Raw genomic sequence first — 12,554 nt, forward strand, 5'->3', positions numbered from 1 at the left:
GACACTATATCCTATATGGAATGAAGTACTGATTGCGCATGCACCAAAGGCGAAATAAATTATTTTATATTATTTTTTGTGTTAATTAGGCATATATATACACGATTAAACACCAATTATTGTTCAAATGATTAACATCATTTATGCTCTGTCGGCGGTGGAGCATCTTTAAGTTAGAATTTCACATTTTTAATAAACAGTCAACGAGAGACGAACATAAAAAAGTGTTGATTGTATAATATATCAAGCATTACGTTTAAAAAAAATAAACACATCAAATCGAGTTAACGGAATCCTTAAGTCATGAGGACTTAATTTGGTAGGTTTTTGAAAAACACTCTTTACCTCTTTCTCAAATGAAAACGAATTTGTGAAAATAAGATATCTATGTTTTATAATTACTTTTTTCTTTTAAAATTTAAAATTCAATACTTATACATTTTGCGAAAATCATTCTTTATATGTAAAATAGTGCTATTAACTTCTTTTATTAATGTTTTTTCATAGGAAGCGAAGGTGCGTTTGATTTATCCTGATGAAAAATGTTATAATTATTCATAATGCATTGACTTGTAGTTTAAATGGCATTTGAAATTGACCTTTATTCGGATAATACCGTATGGCTTTGTCAAAATTCCTCTTTTTTAATTTTATCTATCTGGCTTTCATGGTATGAATGATTTAAATATTTTATTCAATATGACATGCGATATCACGAAATTAGCGCCTCACAATAGTTGCCTGCTATACTGTAGTGGATTATATTTACATTGACAGATATTTTAGACTGTGATATTTCCGATTGTCGATATACAAAGGAAGGTCTCATATAGAGAAATCGTTCATTAAGAACAGAACTAGTTCATAGACAAACTTAGAATTAAAACCAAATGGAAGGGTAAAGTGTTATAAGATACATTCATATTCAGACAAGGGTATTTCCTTCAATCTATCTTGTATTTTATATAAAACGTTTATATGTGAAAATGTTCATGTATGTCCGTTGTGTCTCCTGGTGATAGCGGAAACGTCCTCTTTCTACATTGCAGCCTGATGACAACCATTGCTCTTCCCAATGGATTTCACCTTACTGCACCTAATCGTTTGTGTTTACATGTTCATGTATCTGTCACGAAAATCGCAATACAAACTATTAGCAAAATAAAATGATCGGCGTAATCATCACGAAATAAGATATAGTTACGTAGGTGGTTGAGACGCACATCCCATCACACACACACCAAACCCAAACAATATGCCATAAACACTGGATCGTGTTGCTACCGTGTCAACAACTTGATAACCCTACGGATAAGAACGACGTTTCTTCGGTGATAGCATCATTCAATTAACAGGATAAGATTTGTAAACGGTTTAAACCAATCGAGGACCTTGATTCGGTATTCTTTTACATTTGGAAAACTTTATCTCGACTAGGGACGGTCTAGAGGGAAAGCATATGGTTAGATGTCCAAAGCGTGGTTTAAATCAATTATCCTTAAAATGTTTACACCGAATGGACTTGTAGATTTGTGTTCATGTAGCCACTCCAACGTGCATATTCCTTTTGACCTTTTGAGTGCAGTTTCTATTTTCTGTATCATAAAATTTCTATCATTGGCTAGACGTTTTCTTTTTTTATGATGGCGGTGAATGAATACATATTCGTAATTTTACACATTGCGATGTTAATTTAAATGGTCATAGATGTATTGTTAGTATTTTACTTTATTTATGTACTGATCCTCTTTATTTTATAATTGTAATTCAATATTTAAGCATTTTCATTGGCTTAGAGATTGATGATATCATCTCATAACGTAAAATTGGAGTCATCGTTAAAAACTTATATTATACTGTAGATTGATTGCCGATATACAGACGTAATGATGTTTCCTTCAAATTATATGGGGTTTCGCGAGAGAGTCTTGCATAATGGTGTATAATTTAAATATTTTATTTTATAATGTCATGGAGCTATAACTAAAATATCAGAAACTTGTCTTATAATCTAAATTATATTTGTTTTGTATGTACACAAAATACCTATCTATTCAAGGAAATTCTTAAATGTTTATGGTACACTTATCAGTAGCAAAATTACGTCCCTTTTTCAAAATTGGATAACGTTCTGTTTAGGAACAATTCATATATGGCTCAATACATGCCGCCAAAACCAGCTTCAAAAACAAAGAAATTAACAGTACTAAGATTCACTCCTATATGTACTTATTTGATACAGGAGGATCACTGCTTTGTAAGAATATTTTTATTTTCTTTATGGATTTAATTACGATGTGATGTGATACAACAATTATAATTCTGTAAAATACAGAGATATATACAATTTTATCAAATAATGCTCTACAGGGCAGAACTATTAATACATTTTCTAAATTTAAAAAAAAACATAAAATCTAGCAAATCCTCTAATGCCGAATGAACATTTTAGAGGTAATTCGCAGTTCTATTTAAGCTTGTGATATCGGTTCCATTCCAACTACTTTATGAAATGGAATTATGTTGTAAAGCGGAAAAAAAGCTGAGACGAACCAGCAATGTTCTCAAAGTCTACAATTTCCTCTGTAGGGAGTATATTTTGTATTGCCAACAAAAAGCAATCAAAATGTTCACGAATATCGAACTTCGGTACACAGGATAGAAATGCGGCCCAAACACGTAAACTTGACGTTTTTACCAGGCGTCTTTGTGATTTGTGTCTAACGTACAGGACTATTAGCTGATCTCGAGGTGTCTGTCCTCTCTCTGTAACGACAGGAGTGATGTAAGAGGCAGGAGCACCACCGGTAAACGTAATGGCGATTGTATAGTAGACGAAAAGGGCTATTGGAGGGGTATAAATAGAGGTAGAGGGATTTATATGGAATCGACGTAAAGTGGTCCTGCTATATGCCTATTTCGTTAGCTGGCAATATACAATGTATATCTTAATGGAATATATTCTGACATAACATACCAAACCTAAAATCAATACAACATTATCTTTGACGACAGAAAAGGCATACGAAAAACTAATAAAAAGTCGTTTGGGAAAGTGTTTTGGCCAATCATTTTGACCTTGTTTATCGGAATGGCTTTCTCCAAATATTTCATTTATCGATTGCGTGATGTAAGCTTCACTCCAGGACCAAACGCCGCGTTTTAAGTTTATTTTCTCAGGACTCTTAGAAAATGTTACTCAAAGCCACTTAAATCGAGGAACTATGAGTAGGCTATTGTCAATGCTAGTGTGTCGAATGGCGGGTAGCAATTACCTAAAGATGCGACAAAACGTTTATCTTCAAGCCTCTTTCAGACGCAGACGACCATTTCCCAATGACCCAAATGACCTACTATCCGTCTTCCTGTAGGCCGAACTCCAAAGAGACATCTTGGATATCGATTATTCGTAAAGTTATGCTGAAATGCAGAAAATCGTATTTAGATTAACAAAAGAGTTAAAAATTAAGATACCCACAGACTATATTCAAAGAAATCTATGACTGAATTATTGAAATTGCAATTGTACGCGTTCTCATGATAGTAATCTTATGATTGAGAAAATTAGACTAGTTCCTTCCATAAAGCTATAATGGTTCACATGGTAATGTAAACACACCAGAAATTTTACTTCTGTGCATACCTTGGTTGATAGAAGTCGTGGTATAAAAATTATTCTTGAAAGAAATTGTATATTTACTCAACGAACGAAATAATATTGAAAGGTATTAAAATACCTAAATTTACAGGGCAAAAACGAAAACCTGACGGAAAGATAGACGAACAAATCCAAATGTATATATATACACATGAGTGTTCGTTATATTTCAGATTTTATGAAACAAGTTTAAGAGGTTTCAATTTTAAGATTAAAACTTTGAGACAGGTTTCATAAAATCTCATATGAAATTAACACATATTTAAGATACTTTTTCTATTATAACAACAAAAACCTACATAACAATGAATTTCACGTCAAAATGTATTCCGAAAATCCGGCGGAGGTCGCCATTTTTTCCCCGCTGTCCTCGTAATCCTGATGTCACATCATTTTTCTTGCCGTTTCCTGACGATTTTATTGTTTCCGTCTGACGTCACAATGGATTTCCAGGCAATGAAAATCGCCTCAGGGCATATTACACTAGTGACATATTGCAAAAATATTACAGGGGCGAAATCACTGGATATCAGGTGGATTATATGATAAATCCCAATCTCTTTAAAAGGAAGGGTAATAAAGCAATAATACGTAATAATATATTGAAAAAGAATCGTGTTCAGGATTTCAGTAAAATGTTCACTAAAACAACAACATGATGACTGTTCAACATTAGTGGTGAACAGCCTTTGATTTTGATTCAGATACATTACTAATAATACCTCGTATTATATACGAACAACTAACACATATATATGTAACGTTATATCTAAAATCAGTTGACCACTAGAAAGGCACATAACAATACATCTTTTCTGGTAGTGGAAAGAAATTCAAAACCTTTCAACCAATTTCCATACTATTTACATCAAAAAGCAATATAGAGACTACGCTTTTTGGAAAATTAGAATATATAGAATATAAAACAATATAAATTTATAAAAATCATATGCTTACATGGTTCACTTAGTGTGATGACCCTAGTAAACTATATTAAGCCTACATTTATGCCCCTCCACACATATTAAGAATAACTCAACAACTAAATGAAATTGAAATGGCCACACCAAAAATGACGACAATTAAATTTATTGTTAATTATTCACCATATGGAATAAAACAAGAAATAACGATCACTAATACAAAATCCAAATCACTTCAACTATAGAGTAAAACTTAATCAAAATTATGCTAGCTTAAGTGGGGTTGACCCAAACACCGTCACAAAGACCTACTTGATATACAATATCATGAAGGTCTTCCCCTATATGTAAAATACCATTTATCAATTATAGGCTGAGGTGGATAAAACCTGCTGAATCCAACACATACCAGGTGTCATGCTTAGTGTAAACAACTTGTTTCGCCAGATACTTTTCTGGTTATTTGCAAATGCAAATTCAAATAATTCATAAATATTGTAAAAATGCTTATATCAATGCACAATTGCCAGAAAGAATCTTTGAATGTAACAATGACGCAAAGATAAAGTTGTGTACATTACTTTGGTCTATTAACCATTCTTTTAGAAATTTAAATTATTAACCACATTTGTCTGACAGCTAGTAATTTTTCTTTTACAAACAATAATACAATTATAGTTTTCTATATATTTACTTCATAATATAAAGTATAAAAATAACTTATTAATTTCAAGCATTACCCTCTCTCTATCTTTTCTTCTTTTGTTTTTGTTTATATTTCTATTTACTTACCCCTACTTCCCCCCCTTAGAGTTTCACCAGTTGTTATATTGCACCAAAGAGCAACGTTTCTGTCCTGCACCAGAGTAAAATATACAAGTTTCTGTGTCTGATTAACGTTCCACATAATGAGAGTGGAACGACTTGTTTGCTCGTTTTGGATGTCATGTAACTGGGTGGGGTAAGCAGCTGTTAAGTACCTCTGTCAGTATATGTGCTTTCATTGAAATGGAGTTTCATAATTACAAGAAAATAAATAACGAATATACAAAACAATGTACTATAGTTTCCCAAAATACACACACAGCACATAGCGTACAGGTAGGACCGTCTTTAAATGCCTTAGCTGTCAAAAGGCTATTACTTAACCTTATCAGCCAACAAATCAAACTGAGAAAGAAAAAAAAAGAAAAATTTGCTCATGTCTTCCTTTTAAAAAGATATTGGACAAAAGATCAATGTTGAAACTGCTGCAATGATACCATTTACATATACTTTACATAGAGAAATATTTGATATACGCTCGCTTGATCAAGTACTATAGATTCTTTACCACATTTTCATGTAGATATTCAATTTTGCATGATGAAATATGGAATGAATAGCAATAATTTGATTTAAATTTCATTTAGACAAGCCTGTATTATATCCATTTTTGATATAAGTTTAATTTGTATGATATTACCAGTAATATATTGATTAATAGACTAAAACTTACAACACTATACACACTCTCCTCAGCCCCGTATTTTGCAATTGTAGGTTTGTAGTAAAGTTTTAGGGTAAAGTTAGTAACTATTGTTGGATACAACAACCGCTAATAACAAAAGGATCAAATTATGACATTTGAATCATGTGGTTACAACAGGGAAATATTATGCCTAGATTGTCATACAATATATTTCAAGATGCACTGTCTATCCACGACACGATATCAATCAACAGGTTACATGTAACACATTAAATGAGTCAATGCTATTAACCAAGGGAAATAGGTCTACGTTTTCCATGTCTGATTTTTTTTACATATGAATTTTGCGATATAGCTCATATGGTTATACTCTACTGCGCCTGTATTTAAAATATTTTTCTGTAATAAATTTTCGTGATATTTGTTCTTAAGCGAAATAAGCAATATTTTTGTTGACGCGAGGACACGTTTATTTCCAGTATAACCCCCACCCCCACCCCCCAAGAGAAACAAAAAGTAGCAGTTTCATGATTTGGCATTTGATCTACATCTCTTTTTAACAGGCAATTTCTGATAAAAGCAACACTAAAATGTATAATGTATGATCATAAAGAAAAATTAATCCAAAGTATACTATACACTAAATCCTTTCCGCGTGCGGTTTTCTTTTGCGGACAATAAAAAAATCGCGATGAATATTGATCGCGAAATTGTTTTACATGCGGGTACAGCAAAGTCACACAAGTTTTACTATCTAAACACAGTCATCATTAGACATAAATGTGGTTGATTTTCACCAATCCTTTTTCAGTTTATTGAATTTAAATTTTGTTGAAATTGAAGTTCAGCAAAAACGACAAATATATGTCGCTGAAAACATCAAATATGAAAATATGTGAACATTGCTTCGATGTTTGGCACGTTATGTTTGACTGAGCATCGAGACCACATATTCGACTATCAATTCGAATCACATTAAAGTACTCTGTTCATTGCTACTTGAAGGAATAATTACGATATAAGCTATTAGTTACTTCAGCTTTTTGCAGTTAATCATATTAATCCTAATTTTCACTTTTCGATATCCAATGTAAATGCAAATATTCCAATTACTTGATTAATAAATTAACTGAAATGTGATGATTTCTCCAATATAAGTAGGGTCAAACAGGGTCGCACGTGTCAATAGACTTAAAATATAGGAAATAAAAGAAAAATATGTGTCTTGCTTCTTTTAACAACGACTGAGGTCCTTTTTATAATAATTGCAATTATAGTAATTAAGGATTAACTTCAATAGATTTTTTATTTTATGGATATATAACACACAAATCTGAGTGTACTCTTAATAAATCCGCGAAGCCGTTTATGATGAGAGTACACTCAGATTTTTGTGTTATATCTCCATATAAAAAAAATATATTCAAATTAATCCTTATAATTCAATTTACTAAAGATAATCTCTTCAATATTCAAAATTCATTTTGGGACTCTTTTGTCTATGAAATCATTACGCCGTCATCTCACCCAATCAGTAGTAACGTTATAAACGGCGACGCAATTTTTTTCCTTTATGGGCTGATAAAGTAAATATTTAAGCCAATGAAAATGCTCGTAACAAGCAAAATTGAATTATTATTTAATATAATCAAAATTAAAAATTACGACACCTGAATCCTCTATTGGGAAATTTTAAATTGGCTTTATCTGCTATCTAATTCTGTTTACAATAACGCCTTTCAATAAAATCTGTTGAACTGAAAAAAAGTAATGTTGTCTTAAATTTCATATATATCAAATTAAGAGGGGTGTTTTGTTCGTAATTGACAGATATCTATCTAAATTTAACCAAAGTTAATTTAATGTGTTATTACACAGTATACTGGCATATTACAAACAGATCGAGAAAATATGTTAAAGACAGCATCTAGATTAAAATCAAATCATATTTCGCCTGACATACGTATTATAATCACTTCCAGTAACAGATGTTACAAATACTCGATGACCATTCGGTATGTTTAGGTGGATAGTGTTAGCCTTCAGTCGACAGCAATAGTAATGCAATGCCCACTGTAATGCGATATGGTACCATTACTTGTTTTCTTGATTTTTTTGTACTTTTATTTTGGTTTATTTATTTATTTATTTATTTTGGAGGGGTGTGGTATGTTTGTAATAACAGGAACTCCCATTTTATAGGATTGTTTTAATGAAGCACTCTTCCGAAGGCATCAAACAACACACTACATCAAATCAATACAGTGTATGTAAAATCTTCATTATGATCTAGTTTGCTTATATGACCAATATCATGTGTTTGCTAGGAGAAAACAGGACATAGCTTTTATTGGGGTTTTTTCTGTTAGTAAAAACCTGTAATGAAATGGTCATAAACTTTAATATTATATCAATACCATCAAACTCCTAAGTATAATTGTGAAGACTATATTAAAGGAATAAAGACAACAAGTGAATAACACTAACACAAAACGTGATATAATTAGTGAAGTGAGTAGGAAACAGTCTGAGAAAGTATGTTTTATATGTTGCCTATTTGTATTTAGATTCAGCGATGTGTTTGACAATTAAAAAAATAAAGAAAACAGGACGAGATGAGATCATTGAAAAGTATATAGGTCAGACGTGTTTAAAGAACCACTTAATTAAGGGAACGGCAAATATTGACTGCTTAAGAATGTTGGCTGTCAAAACCAGATCTAGTGATGTATGAAGACAACCGTTATTAAAGTTAATCAGTGATTCAAATTAAAATATCTTGTCAATGTTCTTAATTAATGTTTGTAATAGTCTTTCTAATGTAATGCAACTAGGTAAGATTTTGTGCTTATGCAACTTGGTATTTAAAATTGCTGATTTAACAAAATATTTTCAATTCTCAGTCCTAACAGATATTTCACCAAAAACAAAAGGAAAAAAAGAAACATCATCGACGAAATGAAGTCTTACGTAAATGTAAAACGTATCCAGTGAGATTCTGCATCAAAATATTGTATTGTGCTCAACGTGAGCCTGTGTTGTTCCTCATTGACCGCCCGCTATGACTACTAGGCCAGTCTACGTACACAGTAAAGGTCGACCACACAGTGACTGTTGTTCCCGATCACTCGTATCCTACAATAGCGGACGCCTCTTAGGGGTTACCGTACAACAGTGGTCGATACTCTGTGATTGTCACTCGTTCCAGGAGAGTTTTCAGTTTGCTGTGCTGTTTGAGAGCGGAATCTGTTTTGTGACAAAAGTGTTCGCTACTGGTACGTTTACCGACATCTATCGAACCCATAGATCACATCCGCACAGTTCGGACGGCCAGGTTATGGAGTGATCGGTTAGATGGTAGCTGCACTAGCCTAATTGGTGTGTTTATCTATGGTAAGCTCTCGCGGAACACGCAAAAAATCCAAACACAGACCATTCTCAAAGAGAAGGGGGCATCAGTTATGGACACGCCGTCACAGTGAGGATATTGAAATAGACATACAAAGTTGTTTGGAGATTGTGAATGACCAGTCCAAGGTCATCTCTCCAGTGCAACAATGCCAGTGGCGTTTTGTGTCTTTTAATTTACTGCAAGATCCTTGATTCTCTATGAAGAATGGTGGAAAGGCAAAACAAGCGGCCGGATCTCAAAACATGTGGCTATTTTTGATGGTTCTGGTGCAAGGTATCACCACCACCCATGGTAAGTAACTAGTTAATTCAGTATATATTATGGTGTTTGGGATTGGTTTGGTGTAGATGAGTGAGTGCTCCATCATGCCCACGCTAATGAAGCGCGTTGATCAATTTCCACACCAGAAATTTGTATTCATTAGTTGTTTTCACGTGGAGCTATGTTATGGTTTGCAGGCCTTGTTCGCCTACCCCAGGGGCGGAGTGCACCACCACTGGGTGTGCAGATTTAGGTTTGGATCGATACATCAGCCTCTGTACTGTACCTTTTATAACAACCAATACCGTTACAACTTTAGGCGCCACCGGTTCATACCAGTCGACTTTGAACAGCTCCTGTATTACAATTTATTGACTGTGCTACATATTTATTATAAAGTCTGAAGTATTATAATGATAAATGACAATAGAAGTCTCTTATGATGGTGATATACTGCCAAAGATTAGATTAACGTTCTAGTACATTGTACTTGACGTGATATATAGCAGTATGCTGTAGTAAAAATGTAAAAAATATATTGGCGTTATCTCCCTTTGTAAGTGACGTCATGGTGACGGTGTATCAATGTGCCATGATAGTTTATCTTACACTATAATGAATTATAGTGTAAGAAATATTATTAATTCGATTCCTTTTGACTCTGTGTAATATAAATGTTTGTTTAATACGTGAATGTAAGTGAGAATAAAAACATAACTTGTAAAACGATCACGTTACATTTTTTTAAAGTTCACATTGCAAATGGAAAATGCCTTCCTATGTTTCTTTACAATATTCTATATTCTCGCGATTGATATAAAAATGTTTGACCCCTTCTTCGCAGTACCCGATTGATCAACAACTTAAAAATTTCTTGACCTTGCACGCCTATCATACCCGATTCAAAGAGCATCTGAAGATTTGCATTGTTATTGCGCTGTATGGCTCCGGCTTAAGATTTGTGAGTGTAATAAGTATCAGATGTTCACATTCCGGAACACCTGGTCCAAAATAACATTACTCGTTTTAAGTGTACTATACGACTCAATCCTCACTGACAATATTCTGCTCTGTTGTTAAGTTAATGTTACTGTCATCTTAATAAGTAAAAGGCGACTAAACTGGGGATACTTTAACGTTTTGGTTGGATTTTTTTTCTGTACAGTATCAACAACGACATTTGCAAAAACAGGACGATACCAGACTTTATAGGTAAGAAATTGTAATTATAGTTATGACCAAAAAAGAAAACATTGTATTTTTTATCATCGTAAATAAGACTCATCTTTATTTTCAAGCCATCAAAGAATGCACTAAGGAACGAATAGCCGTGTTATTGACTCTGAATGGAATGTTTTAAAGTGTAATTTAATCGAAAATAGTAAAAACTTGCATTTGTGGTGACCGAGTTGTTCCAGTACTTCTCCATATCAAAGTCAAAAGTTTATGAATATTCTTTGATGATATTTCAATCTCGTTGAAGTCTCGTTTCAACCTTGATGTTCTGTGGTTCTCAAAACAAACTTATTACTGTTATAAATACATTGTAATCTTTATTTGTAGCCATGTGTCATATACACATGTCGTATAGAGCACATAGAATGTGTAGGCAGTGTGTTAGTATCCTTTTTTAATGATTCCCTAGTTTTGGCAATTAGGCGAATAGTCGTAATTATAATTATCAGACAACTAATCCACAATTTTGAACATGCACAACACTAGCTAAAAGCTAAAAACTAGTGTTGTGTGTGATCAAATCAGGAAACGTCTGGTAAAATCAAGCATCATGTCAAATCTTTGATAAATGAAGCACATTATCATATATTTCTATTACATTTTTCCAACTTTGGTATGAACTCTCATTTCCAAAAATCTATAAAAGAATATAGTTCATCTTCGAAAAATTTTGAAAATTCTTAAAGGTAGATAATATTAGTCGTAGGTCGATGATTTTGAATCATAGCTATTTGGAGACTTTACAATCCGATAATGAAAAGAAAACAATGTATAACACAATTGCTCGAGGTATAATTGCAATATATAAATATTTCAGTTTATTTATTGTATTTGTGAATAACATGCATTTATTTCATGTTTTTTTCCCAAATCATATCAATTTTAACAATATTTGTAAATATATATATTACTTATTTTATCTGTGCGGTCGACAGCAGAGATGACATATACTGCATGAATTGTACGTATTGACCGGAGTTGGCCTACTAGTGAGATTTATTGTCTGTTACCAACCCATGAACACCCTGAACTGTTCTATAGATAAATAGGGCTATAGACAGATGGTGAGCTGTCCTACAACAACATTGAGAAGTACGCACGATTAGGATCCATTCGTTTTGGTTCGTCGATAAGCCCCATTATTAGTCGAATTGGTGCTAGTGAGTTGATAAAATGTGCATTATAAAGAATATAGACTTAAAAACTCTAAGGAATATCACAGTAAGGCACGTTTATCACGAACACACTTAAAACGTATCCGTGGTTATAACGTAGAAATTTTCATTTTCCGTCAAAGTTCTTATAATATATCTTAAATATGTGTATAACGAACAATGCTTTTAAAGAAGCGAGTTCGTTTGTCTCCGGGGGTTCGCTATAATTGTGTTTAACTGTACAATATTTTCAGGTAGAATACAATATAATCTGGTAATTTCGAAGGGATAGTATTGACCGTATATCGCAGACAATATTGATGGGCGTTTTTTGGTTTCTTTGGTGGTTTTTTTATGGCGGAGTGGGGTGGGGGAGGGGGTGGGGGTTGTGAACATAATACAAAACATCAAGAAGACAATGTATGGTATCTGCACATCC

At 33.0% G+C, this 12,554-nt stretch overlaps 1 protein-coding gene across 1 annotated transcript in view; it reads left to right on the forward strand.

Annotated features, from left to right (window-relative positions):
- The first annotated feature begins 9,259 nt into the window (after positions 1-9,259).
- LOC138333551 (acetylcholine receptor subunit beta-like 1) overlaps positions 9,260-12,554 on the forward strand; it is a 74,637-nt gene continuing 71,342 nt past the window's right edge. The window contains exon 1 of the mRNA XM_069282002.1: positions 9,260-9,755. Within this exon, the coding sequence (XP_069138103.1) occupies positions 9,662-9,755 (94 nt within the window). The 5' untranslated portion in view covers positions 9,260-9,661. The remainder of the gene's footprint in view (positions 9,756-12,554) is intronic.

The sequence above is a fragment of the Argopecten irradians genome, chromosome 10 (genome assembly GCF_041381155.1).
Source record: "Argopecten irradians isolate NY chromosome 10, Ai_NY, whole genome shotgun sequence".
NCBI lineage: Eukaryota > Metazoa > Mollusca > Bivalvia > Pectinida > Pectinidae > Argopecten > Argopecten irradians.